General features: G+C 37.3%; 1 protein-coding gene across 2 annotated transcripts in view; it reads right to left on the bottom strand.

The window, feature by feature from the left end:
- Positions 1-23,130, bottom strand: part of NSF (N-ethylmaleimide sensitive factor, vesicle fusing ATPase) — a 162,996-nt gene that overhangs the window by 117,314 nt on the left and 22,552 nt on the right. For both annotated transcript variants that reach the window (XM_060081415.1, XM_060081416.1), the window contains exons 2-5: positions 19,773-19,858; positions 17,569-17,668; positions 15,024-15,063; positions 322-488 (exon numbers count right to left, since the gene is read on the bottom strand). In XM_060081415.1, coding sequence (XP_059937398.1) covers positions 322-488; positions 15,024-15,063; positions 17,569-17,668; positions 19,773-19,858 — 393 coding nt within the window. The remainder of the gene's footprint in view (positions 1-321; positions 489-15,023; positions 15,064-17,568; positions 17,669-19,772; positions 19,859-23,130) is intronic.

Raw genomic sequence — 23,130 nt, forward strand, 5'->3', positions numbered from 1 at the left:
AAATATATCAGTAAAAGAGAAAGACATCCAGAGACAAATGTCCCACAATAAGAAATTTGAGACATGTATGTCTATAGTATTTCCAATTTACAGAAAGAAAAGCTGCTGTAATTATATATGACACTGTAACCTAAAAGCTACTTTAGAATTTTTCTGAACAGACTGCTAGAAGTTCAGCAAACATATTTCCCTCACTTTTTATCACTCATCTTAGATATAGCTGTTCACATGCAAAGCTCCTCTCAGTTTTTGAAAAACAGAATTAATTTTCCACAACTGCAGAGATCAGATGTCTAGAAATGAAAGAAAATTTAAAACGACCTGTTGTCCCACTGAGAACGCCTGGTTGTTGAACTGCTGAATAAATTCTGCGGCCATCTTGTCAGTATCATAAGGGTTAGAGTCGATACTTTTTTTCTGCAGGAAATCAATCTCGATGGTCATTGTGCCAATACATTGTTTGGCTTTGTCAAATGTATACAAGAACACTAGAGAAAAAAAGAAGCATTTTTTAAATCACAGAGACACCAAATACTTGCTGTGCTTCAAGTAACTAAAAGTTTCATATAAATGAATTATAACAGAACTTGACCAAAAGGGGATTTTACATGGCCTGCATTGGAGGGACACATAGGCACAGATTTTTAAAAATAATAATAACCACTAGAGATGTTCTTCCCTCTGACTTAATAAGAACATACTGAACAACACTCTCCTATACTTCTACCCCTCAACCGACTCTTCTAGGGAAATCACAGCCCTCCCGACACAGCCTCTGCATCTTCCTCCTTCTCATTAAACAGAGGACAAAATGACAGTGGGAAGTCCCAGTGGAGTTGGCATAACATACTGTTTCCAAACATTTTTGTTTGACGCAAGAAAGAGCTCAGGTGAGAAGTGTGTGGGCTCTTTTGCCCTAACAAATTAGAATGTAGGACACACACACACACAAAAAAAAAACCTTGAGAAAAAAAAAATGTTTACTAGAGGGATTTCCTCCAGAGCAACACAGAGTGTGACATTTCTTTTTTTAATACTACAGAAATATTTACTGAGCACCTATGATATGCAGGGAACTACAGTAAGTTCTACATGTATAACAGGACAAAGGCCAGGTTTTTAGCTCTTCTTTGTATTAACAGCACCCAACAGTGTCTGTAGGATGCTTAATATATTCATGAACTGTTTAAATGAAACAACAGCAGCAAAATACCTATTGTCTCCATGCTAATAACAAAGGAGGCAAGACAAAGGGACTTTGGAGTCTGTGTGCTTCAACAGAGTCTGTTAGTAACTAGAAGACTCTCTGTGCCTTGATTTGTCGGTAAAATAAGACTGCCTAGATAAATCTTTATGGTCCTTTCATACTCAATTTCTGTTCTAAACTTATCTCTTAGAGTCTAGCCACTTGAAGAATGTACAAGGATTTTCTATAAATCCTCTGAATGAAATTGCTTGAGTAATCATATTTTTATATTTTGGTTTGCCATAATAAAGGGGACACACATATTTTAAAGATAAACATTTCAAATGCAAAATAACAAAGAAAGCCAGGGTGAGGGTTGGGAAATTCACTGAAGATTGAAGAATAAGTTCAAATCTCAGCTGAAAGTTTCAGAATACTCTCTGACCTCCACTTCTGGGTGTTTTGTTCTTTAACATTTCCTAGAAAGTACAGGTTACATTCTGAGTAACTTTCATAAGCAAGAGAGCTTAGTTGTTTCCCAAATAATGAAGGTATTTATGGGGTGAAATATTAATGTGAAAAGGAATAAGTTGATTCAGCAATTCCATTTCCGGGTGTCTGTGCCAGAAAGACTCTTGAACATTTGCCTAAAAAGAGATTTATAGGGAGGTTCATTGCAGCACTATTTCTAATAGTCAAACACTTAAAAAATGCTGATCAGTAGGGAAATGATTAATAAAATGTGGCATATTCATGATGTGGAATAATGTATAGCAATTAAAATTAAAACTTGATGTATATTTAATAAAGACAGATGGTCCATTAAAATATAATATTGAGTGAAAAAAGTACACTTCAGAAAGATGTGCACAATATGATACCATTTTGTGCATTAAAGACTCCAAAACAATTCCATAATGTCATAATGCATATATATGTATGCATATATATACATATATGCATTTATACATGTGTATATATACATGTGTGCATCATCCTTATATCAAGAACTTTGAATAAGTGTATTAAAATATCATCATCACTGACTATAGTTTTCAAATGCATTTTAATTTAAGGTCAATGTTCCTAAACAGAAAAGACCAAGCTGTTATCATTTCAAATGCTAGAACAGTACCATGGACAGCTTCATAGGCAGCACCATGGCCAGCACCATCACCAGCCCCAAAGGGACAGATGCCCTGAAGGTTTCAACCAGAAGCAAAGGGCCAGAAGGTTGAGAATGTTTTCATATTTTATGATTAAGAGCATTTTAATGTCAGACTAATAAAAATATTTTATAAACAAAAGAATTATAGCCAATGCTGTGAATAAACAGACGTTACAAAGACAGGTAATGGGCAAAAACATGTGTTAATTGAACATCAGTCTGCAGTGCTTAAAATACGGCATTTCCAGGTGGAAAGAAGACTAAATGATTAAGAAGATTTAGTCTGAGGACTAAAATCATTGACTTGACTAAAAAATGGCTCCTTGCAGACAGAACTCCTGTTCAGAATCTTTGAATTAGCTCTCCCCTTCATACCAAACTTCCTACCCTTTCTTTGCCTACATCTCTACTTACACTGAACCAGCTTTCTATCTTTATGCTACATCATGACATCACTCAGGGCCCCAAATCCTTCCTTGCCTCATGCTTACTCCACCTTAGTCCCACCTGAACACTTAGTTTTATAATAGTTTTATAATTTTTCCCATTAGGTCTGTTTGAGTTGCCGTTTAAAGAACTGACTTTACATTCAAGATAAGCATTTCTGGTAGGAGGAGAATGCTTTAAACACAATTCAGGCCACAAAACACATTTCTCATTTCATCTTGAATTTTCACATCTTCACAACAGAATTTATCTGCATTAAAAGTTAAATTTACACACACTTTACCCTATATTTAGAAAAGTAAGTTTAAGGAAATTAGAAACCTAAGCTACGTACACACCCATTTTCTCATTAGATTTAACAAGTGTTCATTTTTATTTCTGCCACTGTCCACAAATAGGGAACCCTGGCTTCAGGCACTGACCTACTTCCCTTTGGCGCCAAACTCCTCCACTGTCTCAGCTTCACACTATGCTTCAGGTGAGGCAGTGACAGTTAAGGGAATCACTTATGTCAGTGTTTCCAAAAATGTGGCCGATAAGAGCTACTTAAGGGTGATTGTTAAAAACACAGATTCATGAATCAGACTTCCCAAGGGAGGGGCCTGGGACTCTTTCTTTTTTTTTTTTTTTTTTGCGGTACGCGGGCCTCTCCCTGCTGTGGCCTCTCCCGTTGCGGCGCACAGGCTCCGGACGTGCAGGCTCAGCGGCCATGGCTCACGGGCCCAGCCACTCCGCAGCATGTGGGATCTTCCCGGACGGGGCCCGAACCCGTGTCCCCTGCATTGGCAGGCGGACTCTCAACCACTGCACCACCAGGGAAGCCTGGACTCTTTCTTTTTTAAAAAACAAACTCCCCAGGTGTTTCTTTGAGGTAAGTTTAGAAAGCACTAATTATGCAACTACCAGCTACCTATATCTAAAGCAATTTCCTTCATTTTCACCCCAAGTCAAAAAATTTTCTCTCTCATCCTACTTCCACAAAGAAAAGGCCAAATAAAGATAATCCCAATATTTAAGTTCCCTCTAACTCAGAAAAAAAAAAAAGTATAAGTTGCCATGTTCTTAAATGAGGAACAGGATATTCTCTCCTTCCACTTTACCAACTTCTCTTCTCAGGCATCTCGACTACAGACAGACTAACCTCGTAATGTGTTCCAAGCAACTGCTTTAAGTATTTGTTTTCTTTCAACCAGTTTAAAGTTAATATATCTTTGAATATCTTCAGAAGCATTGGATCTAGAGGATCTGAATGTGAATCTGAACATTCCCACACATCTTCCTAAAACCCCGTGGAAACAAAAAGGAGAATAAATAATGCTACATAGGTCCATACCTTCAGCATTATTTGGAGACAGAGAATACCATGAAACTCAAATTACTTAAAAGTAAAGAAATATGTCACAAAATTAGACAGAGCTCCCATTGTGGAAAAAAAGGAGAAGGGAGAGTACTACATAGAGAAAATATAGACAAAATCACCCCTCGAAAGAGAACGTCCAACACCAAAAACCAAAACACTACACACAGGTTTAGGACTTGGTAGTCCATGACTCCAGGTACAGGGAAAGGACCTGAAAGTAAGTAGGACTGGAAGTGGCCGCATCAAAGAATCCCTGGAAAGAATCAGATAAATAGAGAAGGGATGGTGCCCTCTGAGATGTGGCAATGAAGGGAAGAAGGCAGTAAGAGAGGAAAATGAAGGATCATGCAGAAACCAAAGAGAAATAAGCTATGCCAACCAACCTCGGTACCTCCCCCTCCACCTCACCATTACTCCTTATGAAAGAAACTGCACTTCTCTACACTAACAGAAAAGAATGCTCTTGCACTAATAATTTTGTCTACAAATCATGTGAAACAGAAAAAAATAACTCCACAAAGTTACTGTAAAGAAAATATAACAAATAACAAAATATTGCAGCATTTCAGCTGATGAAGCATCTTCCCTAAAACGATCAACGATGAAATAGAAAATATATGTAACATTTTAAACTAAATTAAGTATCCTCAAACAAGTATTCAGACATATAACAAAACACCTAAAACCAGAAGATTGAAAACTAAGACCAGAAATAGACAAAAAAAAGAAATGCAATGACAGTTTATCAAACACAGGAAAGAAATTGAGGAAAAAGACAAACTACTCAGAAGTGAATAATAAATTACAAAGTGCCCATGGGAGAACAGATTCAAATTAATATTTAATAAGAGGCAGTGAATAAAGACAGGAAAACAACCAAGGTAGTAGTAAAAATAAGGCAAAGAAAGAATTTGCAAAGATCAGGGAGAAAGTAGTTGAAACGGAAGACAGGCCGATAAGGCCTAAAATACATTTATAATTGGAGCTCCTGAGAAGAAAATCAAAACAATTGGGCCAGAACTAATACTTAAAACCATAATCTAAGAAAAATTTCTGGAAATAGAGAAATCTTAAATCTACATATTGAAATAAAGCATTGTATACCTGGGTTGTTGACCCAAAATGACCAATTCCAAGAAATATCCTAATTAAGGATATCAGAATTTAAAGACAGAAAAATCCTCAGCGTTCCCAGGCAGAAAAATCAAATTCCTTATAAAGATAAGAAACTGAGACTGGCATCAGCCTTCTCAAGAGTTTCATACAAAGCAAAGCAATGCGATGCACTATTTTCAAGAAATTCAAGGGAAGAAAACAAGCCAAGAATTTTATATCCAGCCAAGCTGTCCTTAAGATATCAAAGGTATAAAAAAAATTAGTTTGAATATTCAAGAGCTTAGGAAACACTGTACACATTTATACTTCCTGGAGGGATCTACTCAATTTATCCAACTAAGTAGAAACTGGCAAAAGGACTGATCATGATCATTTAAGAGATTTAGTTGCAGAGTTAAGGCTAAAACAAGTATGGGGTCATACATGGAAAAACAGCATGTAAATACCATGCTCTTCTAACACAGACAGAAATCAACTAGCATGGTCACTATAATTAGTGATACTGTATTGCGTATTTGAATGTTGCTACAAGAGTAGATCTTACAAGTTCTCAACACAAGAAAAAAAATCTGTAACTATGTAAGGTGACAGATGTTAACTAGACTTATTGTGGTGAGCATTTCGCAATGTATACGAAATATCAAATCATTATGTTGTATACCTGAACTAATATAATGTTATATGTCAATTATATTTCAATTTTAAAAATTTTGCTTCTTCCAGTAGAAAAAAAAAAAGACTTAAAACTTGAAAAAAAAGAAATTAACAAAATGGGAGGAGAAAGGGGAAGGCAGAATATTAACTGTTGTATAGGTAATAGATGAGAGTCAAAGGATATCATTTAGAACAGACAGGACAGTTTTTGAAAAGGTTAATTAAGGAAAAAAAAGAGGAAGTACTAAGGGCACTAGGAGAGGTATAAATGCAGAAGTAATCACTAAAACAAAAACGTAAACATTCCTAAATACCAAAATAAATTTTAAAAAATAGCCAAGAGGCTGGATCAAGATGGCGGAGTAGAAGGACGTGCTCTCACTCCCACTTCCGAGAACACTGGAATCACAACTTAACTGCTGAACAATCACTGACAGGAAGACACTGGAACTCACCAAAAAAGATACCCCACATGCAAAGACAAAGGAAAAGCCACAGTGAGACGGTAGGAGGGGTGCAATCACAATAAAATCAAATCCCATAACTGCTGAGTGGGTGACTCACAGACTGGAGAACACTTATACCACAGAAGTCCAGCCACTGGAGTGAAGGTTCTGAGCCACACAACAGGCTTCCCAACCTGGGGGTTTGGCAACAGGAGAGGAATTCCTAGAGAACCAGACTTTGAAGGCTAGTGGGATTTGATTGCAGGACTTCCGCAGGACTAGGGGAAACAGAGACTCCACTCTTGGAGGGCACACACCAACTAGTGTGCACCTCAGGACCCAGGCGGAAGGAGCAGTGACCCCATAGGAGAAAGAACCAGACCTACTGCTAGTGTTGGAGGGTCTCCTGCAGAGGCAGGGGGTGGCTGTGGCTCACCGTGAGGACAGGGACACTGGCAGCAGAAGTTCTGGGAAGTACTCCTTGGCGTGAGCCCTCCCCGAGTCCGCCATTAGCCCCACCAAAGAGCCGGGTAGGTTCCAGTCTTGGGTCGCCTCAGGCCAAACAACCAACAGGGAGGGAACCCAGTCCCACCCATCAGCAGACAAGCGGATTAAAGTTTTACTGAGCTCTGCCCACCAGAGCAACACCCAGCTCTACCCAGCACCAGTCCCTCCCATCAGGAAACTTCCACAAGCCTCTTAGATAGCCTCATCCACCAGAGGGCAGACAGCAGAAGCAAGAACTACAATCCTGCAGCCTGTGGAACAAAAACCACATTCACAGAAAGACAGACAAGATGAAAAGGCAGAGGGCTACGTACCAGATGAAGGAACAAGATAAAATCCCAGAAAAACAACTAAATGAAGTGCAGATAGGCAACCTTCCAGGAAAAGAATTCAGAATAATGATAGTGAAGATGATCCAGGACCTCGGAAAAAGAATGGCGGCAAAGACTGAGAAGATGCAAGAAATGTTTAACAAAGACCTAGAAGAATTAAAGAACAAACAAACAGAGATGAACAATACAATAACTGAAATGAAAACTACACAAGAAGGAATCAATAGCAGAATAACTGAGGCAGAAGAACGGATAAGTGACCTGGAAGACAATGGTGGAATTCACTGCTGTGGAACAGAATAAAGAAAAAAGAATGAAAAGAAATAAAGACAGCCTAAAAGACCTCTGGGACAACATTAAACACAACAACATTCGCATTATAGGGGTCCCAGAAGGAGAAGAGAGAGAGAAAGGACCCGAGAAAATATCTGAAGAGATTATAGTCAAAAACTTCCCTAACATGGGAAAGGAAACAGCCACCCAAGTCCAGGAAGCACAGAGAGTCCCAGGCAGGATAAACCCAAAGAGAAACATGCCAAGACACATAGAGTAATCAAATTGACAAAAATTAAAGACAAAGAAAAATTATTGAAAGCAACAAGGGAAAAATGACAAATAACATACAAGAGAATCCCCATAAGGTTAACAGCAGATTTCTCAGCAGAAACTCTACAAGCCAGAAGGGAGTGGCATGGTATATTTAAAGTGATGAAAGGGAAGAACCTACAACCTAGATTACTCTACCTGGCAAGGACCTCATTCAGATTCGATGGAGAAATCAAAAGCTTTACAGACAAGCAAATACTAAGAGAATCCAGCACCACCAAACCAGCTCTACAACAAATGCTAAAGGAACATCTCTAAGTGGGAAACACAAGAGAAGAAAAGGACCTATAAAATCAAACCCATAACAATTTAAAAAATGGTAATAGGAACATACATATTGATAATTACCTTAAACGTGAATGGATTAAATGCTCCAACCAAAAGACACAGGCTCGCTGAATGGATACAAAAACAAGACCCATATATATGCTGTCTACAAGAGACCCACTTCAGACCTAGGGACACATACAGACCGAAAGTGAGGGGATGGAAAAAAACATTACATGCAAATGGAAATCAAAAGAAAGCTGGAGTAGCAATATTCATATCAGATAAAATAGACTTTAAAATAAAGAATGTTACAAGAGACAAGGAAGGACACTACATAATGATCAAGGGATCAATCCAAGAAGAAGATATAACAATTATAAATATATATGCACCCAACATAGGAGCACCTCAATACATAAGGCAAATGCTAGCAGCTGTAAAAGGGGAAATCAACAGTAACACAATAATAGTGGGGGACCTTAACACCTCACTTACACCAATGGACAGATCATCCAAACAGAAAATTAATAAGGAAACACAAGCTTTAAATGACACAATAGACCAGACAGATTTAATTGATATTTATGGGACATTCCATCCAAAAACAGCAGATTACACTTTCTTCTCAAGTGCGCATGGAACATTCTCCAGGATAGATCACATCTTGGGTCACAGATCAAGCCTCAGTAAATTTAAGAAAATTAAAATCATATCAAGCATCTTTTCTGACCACAATGCTATGAGATTAGAAATCAGTTACAGGGAAAAAAACGTAAAAAACACAAACACATGGAGGCTAAACAATACGTTACTAAATAACCAAGAGATCACTGAAGAAATCAAAGAGGTAATCAAAAAATACCTAGAGACAAATGACAATGAAAACACGACGATCCAAAACCTATGGGATGCAGCAAAAGCAGTTCTAAGAGGGAAGTTTATAGCTATACAAGCCTACCTCAAGAAACAAGAAAAATCTCAAACAATCTAACCTTACCCCTAAAGGAACTAGAGAAAGAAGAACAAACAAAACCCAAAAGGCAGAAGGAAAGAAATCATAAAGATCAGAGCAGAAATAAATGAAATAGAAACAAAGAAAACAATAGCAAAGGTCAATAAAATTAAAAGCTGGTTCTTTGAGAAGATAAACAAAACTGATAAACCATTAACCAGACTCACCAAGAAAAAGAGGGAGAGGACTCAAATCAATAAAATTAGAAATGAAAAAGGAGAAGTTACAACAGACACCTTAAATATACAAAGCATCCTAAGAGACTACTACAAGCAACTCTATGCCAATAAAATGGACAACCTGGAAGAAATGGACAAATTCTTAGAAACATATAACCTTCCAAGACTGAACCAGGAAGAAACAGAAAACATGAACAGACCAATCACAAGTAATGAAATTGAAACTGTGATTAAAAATCTTCCAACCAACAAAAATCCAGATGGCTTCACAGGTGAATTCTATCAAACATGTAGAGAAGAGCTAACACCCATCCTTCTCAAACTCTTCCAAAACATTGCAGAGGAAGGAAAACTCCCAAACTCATTCTACGAGGCCACCATCACCTTTATAACAAAACCAGACAAAGATACTACAAAAAAAGAAAATTACAGACCAATATCACTGATGAATATAGATGCTAAAATCCTCAACAAAATACTAGCAAACAGAATCCAACAACACATTAAAAGGATCATACACCATGATCAAGTGGGATTTATCCCAGGGATGCAAGGAATCTTCAACATACACAAACCAATCAATGTGATACACCATATTAACAAATTCAAGGATAAAAACCATATGATCATCTCAATAGATGCAGAAAAAGCTTTTGACAAAATTCAACACCCATTTATGATAAAAACTCTCCAAAAAGTGGGCATAGAGGGAATCCTACCTCAACATAACAGAGGCCATATACAACAAACCCACAGCAAACATCACTCTCAATGGTGAAAAACTGAAGGCATTTCCTCTAAGATCAGGAACAAGACAAGGATGTCCACTATCACCACTATTATTCAACATAGTTTTGGAAGTCTTAGACACGGCAATCAGAGAAGAAAAATAAATAAAAGGAATACAAATTGGATAAGAAGAAGTAAAACTGTCACTGTGTGCAGATGACATGACACTACACACAGAGAATTCTAAAGATGCCACCAGAAAACTACTAGAGCTAATCAATGAATTTGGTAAAGTTGCAGGATTCAAAATTAATGCACAGAAATCTCTTGCATTCCTATACACTAATGATGAAAAATCTGAAAGAGAAATCAAGGAAACAGTTCCATTTACATATGCAACAAAAAGAATAAAATACCTAGGAATAAACCTACCTGGGGAGACAAAAGACCTGTAATGCAGAAAATTATAAGACACTTATGAAAGAAATTAAAGATGATATCAACAGATGGAGAGATAGACCATGTTCTTGGAATGGAAGAATCAATATTGTGAAAATGACTATACTACCCAAAGCAATCTACAGATTCAATGCAATCCTTATCAAATTACCAGTGGCATCTTTTACAGAACTAGAACAAAAAATCTTAAAATTTGTATGGAGACACAGAAGACCCCGAATAGCCGAAGCAGTGTTGAGGGAAAAAAACGGAGCTAGAGGAATCAGACTCCCTGACTTCAGACTATACTACAAAGCTACAGTAATCAAGACAATATGGTACTGGCACAAAGACAGAAATACAGACCAATGGAACAGGATAGAAAGCCCAGAGATAAACCCACGCACCCATGGTCAACTAATCTATGACAAAGGAGGCAAGGATATACAATGGAGAAAAGACAGTCTCTTCAATAAGTGGTGCTGGGAAAACTGGACAGCTACATGTAAAAGAATGAAATTAGAACACTCCCTAACATCATACACAAAAATAAACTCAAAATGGATTAGACACCTAAATGTAAGACTGAACACTATAAAACTCTTAGAGGAAAACATACGAAGAACACTCTTTGACATAAATCACAGCAAGATCTTTTATGATCCACCTCCTAGAGTAATGGGAAAAAAAACAAAAATAAACAAATGCACCTAATGAAACTTAAAAGTTTTTGTACAGCAAAGGAAACCATAAACAAGACGAAAAGACAACCCTCAGAATCGGGGAAAATATTTGCAAATGAATCAACGGACAAAGGATTAATCTCCAAAATATATAAACAGCTCATGCAGCTCAACATTAAAAAAACAAACAACCCAATCCAAAAATGGGCAGAAGACCTAAATAGACATTTCTCCAAAGAAGACATACAGATGGCCAAGAAGCACATCACGAAGTATTAGAGAAATGCAAATCAAAACTACAATGAGGTATCACCTCACACCAGTTAGAATGGGCATCATCAGAAAATCTACAAACAACAAATGCTGGAGAGGGTGTGGAGAAAAAGGAACCCTCTTACACTGTTGGTGGGAATGTAAATTGATACAGCCACTATGGAGAACAGTGTGGAGGTTCCCTAAAGAACTAAAAATAGAATTACCATATGACCCAGCAATCCCACTACTGGGCATATACCCAGAGAAAACCATAATTCAAAAAGACACATGCACTCCAATGTTCATTCCAGCACTATTTACAATAGCCAGGTCATGGAAGCAACCTAAATGCCCACTGACAGACGAATGTATAAAGAAAATGTGGTACATATATACGATGGAATATTACTCAGCCATAAAAAGTAACGAAATTGGGTAATTTGTAGAGTTGTGTATGCATCTGGAGACTGTCATACGGAATGAAGTAAGTCAGAAAGAGCAAAACAAATATTGTACATTAACGCATATATGTGGAACCTAGAAAATGGTACAGATGAACCAGTTTGCAGAGCAGAAACTGAGACACAGATGTAGAGAACGTATGGACACCAAGGGGGGAAAGCGGCGGGGGCTGAGGGTTGTGGTGTGATGAATTTGGAGATTGGGATTGACATGTATACACTGATGTGTATAAAATGGATGACTAATAAGAAAAAATTAGAAGTAAACATTAAAAAAATAGCAAAGAGGACACACCACATAAATACAACTAAAGCATAAAATGAAGGAATTGAGAACAAACATAGCAGTCATATCAATAACTGTGAATGGGCTTAACAAACCTATTAAAAGAAAAAGATCTTCAAATTAGTTCATAAAGCAAAATCCAAGTCTACGTTGTATATAACAGACACATCTAAAACAGTGATTCAAAAAGGTTAAAAGTCAAGAGATGGGGAAAGATATTTTGAGCAAATTAAAAACAATAAAAAAGCAGGGATTATGATCCTAATATCAAAATATAATTCAAAACACATTAAACAAGATTAAAAAGGATATTTTATAATGCAAAAAGGCATAATTCACAATAAAAATATAAGTTATGAATATCTACATACCAAATAACACAGAAAGTACTGCGCAAAGTAGAAACTACAGGAGATGCAAGGAAAAGTAGAAAAACACTAATAACAGTAGATTTTAACACACCATTCTCAGTGCAAGACAGGTCAAGTGACCAAAAATAAGTAAGAATATAGAAAATCTAAACAGCATGATTAATAAAGTAGAGCTTATGGATATACAGCAAACAGTAAACACTGATAACAGAGAATATATCTCTTTCTCAGTGCATATGAACCATCTTCTTTCCATGTGCATGCGTGCGTGCGTGTGTGTGTGATGAGGACACTTAAATCTACCCTCTTAGCAAATTTTAAGTATCCAACACAGTATTGTTAACTATTGTCATCACGCTGTAACTAGATCTCCAGAACTAATTTATCTTGCAAAACTGAAACGTTGTACCCTGCGACCAACAACTCCCCATTATATAAATGTATTCTTCAAAAATGTCACCATTGTGAAAGGAAAGAAAACCCTGAACATTAGAGAAATGACAACTAAATGCAGTACATGATCCTGAACTGGATCCCACACTGAAGGGGAAAAATACTATAAAGGAGATAATTGGGACAATTAACAAAATTGGAATATGAACTATAGATTAAAGTTTCAATGTTTAATTTCCTGAATTTGATCACAATTACGAGCACATCTTTTTTCTTAAGAAACACACACTAACGTATTAGAGGTAAAGAGGAATGATTTCTGCAACGTAATCTCAAATGTTCAGGAAAAAAATGGGTGTGTGCAGGTTGTGTGTGTGTGTGTGTGTGTGTGTGTAGAGAGAGAGAAAGGAGAGAGAGAAAAAATGATTTTAAAAAATGACGATTAGTGAATCTGGGTAAAAGTAGTACATAGGGTTTCTCTGTATTATTTTTGTAACATTTCCATAAATATGATTTTTTTTAGGTCTTAAAAGCTAGTGGGGGGCTTCCCTGGTGGCGCAGTGGTTGAGAGTCTGCCTGCTAGTGCAGGGGACACGGGTTCGGGCCCTGGTCTGGGAAGATCCCACGTGCCGTGGAGCGGCTAGGCCCGTGAGCCACAACTACTGAGCCTGCACGTCTGGAGCCTGTGCTCCGCAACGAGAGAGGCCGCGATAGTGAGAGGCCTGCGCACCGCGATGAAGAGTGGCCCCCGCTTGCCACAACTAGAGAAAGCCCTCGCCCAGAAACGAAGACCCAATACAGCAAAAATAATTAATTAATTAATTAATTAATAAACTCCTACCCCCAACATCTTCTTTAAAAAAAAAAAAAAAAAAAGCTAGTGGGAAAAAAAGCTGACTTAATTACACTTGCATTTTCTTTTCTCCCCCTACTGAACCCATTAAGTTGACATGAAATTACCTGACAAAAAGACTCATACTCAATTTTCCCAACTTTGCCACAATGACTAAGAAACAATTCCAGTTTTTACTTATTAGCTCCTTAGTTTATAAACCACAAGGGGTTTAGTCTTTTTTTCCCCCTGAAGTCATAAATTGCCTTCCATGCCCTTCCCTAATGAACTATGATGACTTTATAACACATTTCATTTTAAAAAGTACATTGTTTTCTTAAGTATTGTCACCCTTTCTTCTCCTTACCTTAAATCAGATTTATCTTTCTAAACAAAGACATTAGGAAACATATCTCAGTATACAGTAAAATGGAATCACCATGTAATACCAATTATTCCTCTTTAACATAACTTCGGCTTTTAAAAACATTTTCCATAGCCATAATTTCACAAAGTCCTATTCAGCTTAATTCTAGGCAAGTCAAATAACCTCCCAGCTATTTTCTTTCAGTACTGAATTCTCCTCACTCCTCACCAGACTCCACAATATTAGAATTCTTTTCTAAAGGTAGGATTTTGTTGGGCTCGTTCAGAGATTCTCAGGAGCTCTAACTGTCTTTGTGTAAAATCCAAAAATCTCAGTATGTACTTCTAGGCCCTCCACTAACTTCATACTCTACTCTAATCACTTAATACAATCCATTCAGGCAAATCCTTTCAGTCAGACAAACATACTTATGAGCACTGCCTATGATTTGCTTGCTTCCAACTCAATGCCTTTTATTTATATTATGTCTCATCTTAAGAGTCCTTCTTCCTTGTCTCTATCATGTCATGCTTTTCCCCTACTTCATAATCATGCTCAAAATTCCAGTGCCTAGAAAGATTTCTCTGGCTAATTTTCCAATCAATTCATCCACTCCTGTTCCGTCTTAGCACTTTTACACAGAGCTCCTAAAGGTAATATTTGTGCACAAATTTACCTTGTACATCTTCTGTGAGGTATGAACATGTGGATATTCCTTTCCCTACTAGACTGTAATTTCCAGATAGAATAACAAGTAGAAAAAGAGGTAGGTTCCATAACTATTTACTTTCCATTCTCATAGACCTAACTGTAATATGGATGAAAGTGTAATGGCCTGACAAGTAACAGAAAATTGTACAGATCTCCATAACTATGAGAAAATCATAAAGACAATCTACCTCAGGTAGCTAAAAAATATACCTACCTTCTATTTCTTGCCCAATAGAAAGTCCAGCCCATTTTCGCTGTAAAATAAGAGAGAAAAAAAGACACTTAACACAAAATCAATCAAAATTAGAGAAATGAGGAAAAGAGGATTTCTTTGAATTTCATTAACACATTCCCAGACCAAAACATGGCTGTTAAGTGTTGAATTGTGTCTCACAAAACGATCTGTTGAAGTCTTAGCCCCCGACCCCTGTGAATGTGACCATATTTGGAAAGAGGGTCTTTGCAGATGCAATCAAGGTAAGATGAGGTCATATCAAATTAAGGTAGACCCTAAGCCAATATGGCTTCCTTATAAGAAAAGCACACAGCACACGGGGAGAACGTCATGTGACAATGAAGGCAGAGACTGAAGGGATATATCTACCAGTCAATGAACATCAAGGATTGTCCGCAACACCAGAAGCTAAGCACGGAACAGATTTTTCCCTAGTGCCTTCAGAGACAGCCTGGCCCTGCTGACACCTTGACTTCAGACTTCCAGCCTTCAGAACGGTGAGAGAATACAGTTCTGTTGTTTTAAGCCACCCAGTTTGTGGTACTTTGTTACAGCCACCCTAGGAAACATAGGCTATGGTTTATTTATGCCTGAACATCTACCCTCAAAACATATAAAGCTTGCCTTTCTACAGTAGAGCTGGCACCACTGAAGAGCATGCTCCTTTGCCTAATATAATGCTCCCGAAAGACTTCGTAGTATCAGATATTCCAGCGTTCCAAATGTACTGTGCATAGTTACACTGTTTGATACAGTAGCACAAAAAGAAAGATGTTCAATTCATGAAAACTAAATTAAAACTTATCAGATAATCTATACTGAAACCCAAGCAGGGATTCAAATCATTAGATGGTCATGACTGTTCTTTGTGTACCAGCCAAAAGAGTGTCAGGCATTTAGCTTTAGCTTCTCCCCAGTACCTACTGGCAAGAATGTACGGAGGCAGGACAGATTGTGTTCAGGCCGGAATTCAAGACTGGCTTGGTACAGATTCAAAATTAGCAGTTATTGACAAAACTCCAAAGAACAGTGAGAAAAATAATTTTTGACTGGAAATCAGAAGTTTGTCTGCTCATCTGAACTTTGTGGGTTTTGTGGTGGGTAGTTAAGAAGATGCTGCGTTTTGAATATGTGCAACACGTGCTCTACCTTCCAGCTTTCTTACCACCTCTCCACCCTTCACCTCTCTCTTCTGTAGTACCCCATCCCACTTCTGGCCAACTGAAAATTTAGTAGCATACTGGTTAAGCCCAGACTTTGGGTCACAAAGCAGCCACAATTAGGTTCTATACCTAGAGACAGTCTCAAGGATGATAAAAACAGTATCTATCATTTGGGGTTGTTAAGAGAATTAAACGAGTGAACACAGGCAAAAGCACTTAGAATAGCACTTGGCCTATAGTAAATGTTGGGAAAATTTTTTTAAAGCAGAGACAAGGAAAAATATTGAGAAACCCCATTTCTGGCCAGCAGAATCTCAAATGCAGCTCTGTAAAAGCTGGTTAACTCTAGAATATTCCAAACCTTTGATCTATAAGAAGCAAATGCGAAAGGTAGTCCTGATATTGGAGAGGCATCTGAACAGAGAAAAAGGGAAGAGTGAGTGATCATTTCCCATAATTTGTGAGGGATTCAAGAGATCTTTAATAGGTCCCTAACAAGTGTTTGATCTCCTTCCTTAAACCTCCAGGTGTGGGAGGGCAGGAATCAATGCTTATCAGCATACTACAAGGAGGTAAAGGTTGCATTTGCATTGTTTAGGACTGGGGACCAGCAGCATGAGTAAGGTGACAAGGGAGAAAAGGATACAGACTCCTACTGGTGAGGCTCCTACATTATATATTATGTGCCTGCAATAGTGCTAGGCAATTTCCCCTCCACAGAATCCACCAACAGTTATAAAGTAATAAAGTAATCATAAAGAATCATATTCTTTAGTCTAACATCATTCCTTTTTTTTTTTTTTTTTTTTTTTTTTTTGCGGTACACGGGCCTCTCACTGTTGTGGCCTCTCCTGTTGCGAAGCACAGGCTCCGGACGCGCAGGCTCAGCGGCCATGGCTCACGGGCCTAGCCGCTCTGCGGCATGTGGGATCTTCTCAGACCGGGGCACGAACCCGTGCCCCCTGCATCGGCAGGCGGACTCTCAACCACTGCACCACCAGGGAAGCCCGACATCATTGCATTTTTAAATCACTATTAGATGTCAATTTTAGAAGTAAATGCTAGTTTTATATATTTTATACCTTTTCTGTTACCCTGTGAGCTAACATTAAAATAACCTGACACTTTGATACCTGATATCACTGCAGAATTCTTTTAAATTAGGGGGAAAAAGTGAAGGCAATATAAGGTAGACATAATAAAACTTGGCAATTAAGAATATATCTTTTAATTCCTTACCTAATACCTAGATGGTTTTCCTCAATATGAATCAATACAGTTACAGCATGACACAGCTTGCTTTAAATGAATTGATTCTTCTATGACTTTCAAGAATAGAAGAGAATAAATTCCTGAGTTACCTGAGGTAAGCTGAATGCAATGCTCCCTGGAACCACAGATGGGTGGGTCCTCAGTGTAAATGTGTACCTGTGGTTGGGGGAGGTCCTCACCATCACGTGCCTAAAGGACAGAAACACAGTCAATACTCCACGTCAAAGGAAATAAAGAACATCAATTCCAAATGTGCTAATTTCCAACAAACAATGCTTGATGAGTACTGGGTAGAAACATGGCATTATATGAGTCCTGAAGAAACAGGACCACAAATTTCATTTCCAAAAATTGTCAACAATTCAAAATGTCTTCCAGGAATAAGGACCGCCTCAGGCCAAACAGACATCAAGCAGAATCAGGACCAAGTTCAAGAGAGTACATACCATCCAAAACATCAATGTCATTGCATTTCCAGTTTACATAAAACTGAAGACAGTGATTTACTTGATATTAAGTAAAAATTACATGAATTTCCTCTCCTGAGACTTATTTCACATTCTAACTAGACTAAAGGAAGGAGAACCGAAGATGGAATAAAGCCAGGATATAGCAGTCAAAAAAAACGTTAGTTTTTAGGACTATTCATTAAAACTTTTTGCAGGTTGAAATACTAACAGCCTGTAAAATTAAAAAGGTGGTAAAAATGAAAAAATTTCACAAAATATATCAGTTTCCATATAGATTATCAATATTTACTATTTCAAAGCATTTTGTGCTAATTCACCCTGCTCAGAAGTTACCTGTAAACAGATGAACTATAGTTATCTCATGATCATCTCCTATACCAAGAAACTACCAAGGACTGTGTGTGAGATAGAAGCTTCAAACTCTGCTACAATAGCACTATCTTTTTAAAAATTATCTTTTAGAATGCTATAATTTTTTAACTATTAATGGTTAATGTTTCTATACATATCGTTTTGTCAGTAGGACACAAGTTCCTTACATCTACTCTAAGTAACCCCCTCATGTGTACAGTGAACATCTAACACATAAAAGAATTCCATAAGCAAATTCTCACACTGATTGTCTGTAGTCCAGTTTATATGTAGAAAGTTCTATGTTCAACTTAGAATCACAGAATTTTTAGGACTGGAAACAATGTTAATACAATTATGTAGTATAGCCCTTTACTCTGAAGTGGAAAACCACAGAAGATTAGCAATTCAAACCCTGTGAAACTCATGTATTTCTCAGATAGCTTTAGAAACAGAAAAAGGCTCAGTTAAAATCCCACTTCCTTCCTCATTTCCCTAGTCTGCTTTCTGGAACAGCCCCTTCATGTCCTCATCTCCACCAACCTTAGAAGCACATGGATGGCAATGTACTTGGTAGCAGGGTATTTAGAAGTTCTGCCAATGGGTGATGTGAATCAATTAAAATAAATGACAGTGAAAAATGCTTGTAAAGATTCTACAACTGCTGTGCATCTTCCAATTTTCATGTCTCTTGGATTATCATAGTAATAATGATCAAAACAGCTAATATCTATTGAGGACTTATTAATGTGATAGACTCTGTTCTAAGTGCTTTCTTTGTGTGTAACTCAATATTCACAAACACCCTGAGGAAGATAGTACCATCGTCCCCATTTTACAGATTAGGACACTGAGGCACAGGGTAAATAACTTACCCATGGTCACCCAGTTTATAATTGGCAGAACAGGATCCAAACTCAGACAATCTGACCCAAAGCCAAAAACCTAATGACTACGCTATATATGATTCATATATCCAGTATGTTTAGTTCTGCTAAGAAAACCAATGGAAAAATAAAGTTAGATATAAAAAACTATGTATCATTTAGAAAACATTTATCAAAATTTGATACAGTAAATACATGACTCTTTCTCATCTCCCATTTTCCAATTCAGCAAGAGGAATTAAAAAATTATACTCGGGGCCTCCCTGGTGGCGCAGTGGTTGAGAGTCCCCCTGCCGATGCAGGGGATACGGGTTCGTGCCCCGGTCTGGGAGGATCCCATATGCCGCGGAGCGGCTGGGCCCGTGAGCCATGGCCGCTGGGCCTGCGCGTCCGGAGCCTGTGCTCCCCAACGGGAGAGGCCACAACAGTGAGAGGCCTGCATACCACAAAAAAAAAAAAAAAAAAAAAAAAAAATTATACTCAAACGTTTCCCAAATAAGTAAATTAATTAATTAAATAAGGACTCTCTAGAAGTTTCTAAAGTACCATTTAGCAAGTTAGAAGAAAACAAAGTCAGATACTCACTGGCCAGACTGGAAATCCTTTTCATTCACAACTGCACAGTTAGTTAAAGATAATTCATCTGTAGGACATCTTGCAGCTTGCATACTCTGTAAGAATCAATGATTAGGAAAATAAAATTAAGTCACCTTTTATTTTCTTAAAGAATATTTTATGCTTCCCTGTCCTCTATTCCCCATCACCTGTAGTAAACACTTACTGTTTTTGACCCCCAGCACCCCTTCCTCTGTGGTAACAGTAAACCCTGCCTTTCGGAAACTGCTCCCTCCCCATTCCATGTGCTTTTGTGGGCCGGCCAATCACAGCACACGTGCAATCACACAGAGTACTATCCCATCCACGGGACTTTATATAGACAGGCGCTAGAAGAAAGGCACTCTCCTTCTCACCACCACCACACGAAGGAAGCCTTTCTGCTCTAAAAGAAGAAAACTATCGCAGAGAAAGCAAAGGTGACAGAGACACAGACAGACACTTTGAGACTCAGACCTGACAACGAAGTTAAAACCCTTGAGACCAGTTCTGAAAGTCGGTTGAGTCAATAAACTCTTTTTTGCTCAAGCTTATTTGAGTTGGTTTTCCATTTCTTCCAAAAAAAAAAAAAAAAAAGATTTTGACATAAAAATGCAATGATGTAAATTCAATACATTTGATAAAGTATATCGTGAAAAAGTATCTCCTCATAAGAGATCTCAAGTGGCTATGAACCATTTCTCCTACAGACTAAGAAAAGCTATCTTCCAAATACCTCCCAACAAAAATAATTACAGGTATATTTAAAATAAAATAGCAATTAACAGTCCTTTTGATCAACATTGATCAACAGCTACTAGTAAAACATTCCTTCATATAATGTATGTAACCAATAATCCTTCCACCATCCTCTAGGGTTTCCTAGTTATTGAAATATGACACTCATAGTCTGTTTATGACTAACGTACTCACTCTTCAAACCTCAAGCCAAAGCTGATTCTTCTTAAATTTGTCTCCCAAATACAAATTTATAGAGGAAAATAAATTACTCTTTGCCTTGCTTTTGTTTTTAATAAAAGGCTAGTTTCAATACAGCTACCCCAGTTGTTCAGAGCAGTGGTCTCGAAAGTGGGATATGTGCACCTGAAGGGTTTGCAGGATAATCCTTTGAGGTATAAGAAGAAAATATCAGTTCTTCTATTTATATTTATTTATACCCATTTTTATTAAAGATGAACCCCATGCTAAGTGTATATTCTGCCTTAAGATATAACCTATATAAAGTCTTCATAATCTGCCAGGCCTTTAAAAATTCAGTATTCACAGCAAGAGAGAAACTTCTCTAATTTTTCCACCTATGTTTAAAGTCACATCCTATTGAATCTAGCAATTCACAGAATTGTATTAAAGTTAAATAACTGTTGAAACTGCTAAGGTTTCCTGAGAGAAAAGACAAGAAGCTATGACCCACAGTAAAAATGACTAAAATGATACATAGAAAATAAAATGGTGACAAACTAGTATTCTTTTATTGGTAAATATAGCCAAAATCTCTTAGAAAACTCTAAAGAGCTGAAGGTATCAGGACATATTATAGAGTATAGGAGGTCTGCTATATAGTTGAATCAAAATATAGTTATTTCTTTCATTTTAGAAGATTTGCTAGGTAATTGCAAAACACACCAAGAACTACAATTTTGCGAGTCACTAAAGGAAAGATGTACTGAAAAAAATACAGTCTAAACTATAAATGAAACAATATGCTTTATGGGAAAACTGTAACCACTGATGGAAGGGCTGTTTTGACTGGAATAAAAAGAATAATTCCAGAATAAAGTTACAAAGACAGCACATTAAGTGAAAGTTGTTCACTGTTTCATTCACAGGTAAACTGTTGCTGCATATAAGTCAGAGCCAAAGGTGTGCACATGTCCTTCAGGATGTCACTGAGGTCAACTTTATCAAAACAAGACCCTTACAATATAGAATCTTTCCTACACTCTGTAAAAGGCCAGGAAGCAGCGTCAAATCTTTTTTTTTTTTTTTTTTTTGTAAACCATATAGGGATTCACTGGTTACCAAAAGGTAAAGTGCTACCAAGATATTAAAAAAAAGAAAACAAAGAAGAAAGAAAAAGAAAAGAAAAATTCACTTTGCTCCTACAAGATAAAAATGAACAAAAACAAAAAGGAAAAAATACCTTGTGCTAATGAATAGAGCATTTCAAAAATGGTTACTTAGAAACATTTCCATTGCTAAGCGATTCTGCTATTGAAAACAATGTATATTACCTAAAAACAAGCAAAAAATAAAAACTCTCATATCTGCATGCTTTAAAAAGTTAGAAACAAAATTTTCTAATCTTTAAAAAAATCATCCAAATGATTTTTCAATGATCTTTGAACCCGTTTATTAGTACTATAAAAGTACAATACATTCTGATTAGTCTGCAAGAAAAACTAATAGATAGAAATTTACCAACCACATTTCACACATTTCAATAAAACATTTCCATAAATGGTAGACAATCTGGGGGAATTTCAAAAGTACAGCTAAATTTCCCCCATTCTTATCTATGCTTTGATGGCCATTAAAATCAAGTAACAAAACCCCCCTAAATTTAGGGCTTCCCTGGTGGCACAGTGGTTAGGAATACGTCTGCCAATGCAGGGGACATGGGTTTGAGCCCTGGTCTGAGAAGATCCCACATGCCGCAAAGCAACTAAGCCCATGAACCACCATTACTAAGCCTGTGCTCTAGAGTCCGTGAGCCACAACTACTGAGCCCGCGTGGCACAACTACTGAAGCCCGCAGGCCTAGAGCCCGTGCTCCGCAACAAGAGAAGACACCGCAATGAGAAGCCTGCACACTGCAATGAAGAGTAGCCCCCGCTCGACGCAACTAGAGAAAGCCTGCGCACAGCAACGGAGACCCAACGCAGCCAAAAATAAATTAATTAATTAATTTTTTTAAAAAACCTGAATTTAGAAATAGACCTCTGAATAGTTGTATCACAAAATATTAAACCAAGTTTTTAAAGAATAGTAAAGCATCACTTTGCTTTCTGAATTATTAATAAATAAAATTAAGAGAATTTTCTACAGTTCATCTTTAGCTCATCCTTTTTCTTTTTTGTGTATGTTTTACTATGTATATAAACTATTAGTGTATCACTTAAAAATAAATAGATATATAGACTGCGGATATAGGATCAAAACATTTTTTGTGTATGAGATCTATGAAATCACTAATTTAGAACATGACACAAATAAGGTCTAGGTCATAAGTTTGATTTCCAAATGAGACACTATTTTTGCCCATGGTCACTGTTTAACCAGCCACCTGACCAAAATGTGCAGAACTTTGTTTCCCTCTTACCCTGGGGTC

This window comes from Mesoplodon densirostris, chromosome 18 (assembly GCF_025265405.1).
Source record: "Mesoplodon densirostris isolate mMesDen1 chromosome 18, mMesDen1 primary haplotype, whole genome shotgun sequence".
Lineage (NCBI taxonomy): Eukaryota > Metazoa > Chordata > Mammalia > Artiodactyla > Ziphiidae > Mesoplodon > Mesoplodon densirostris.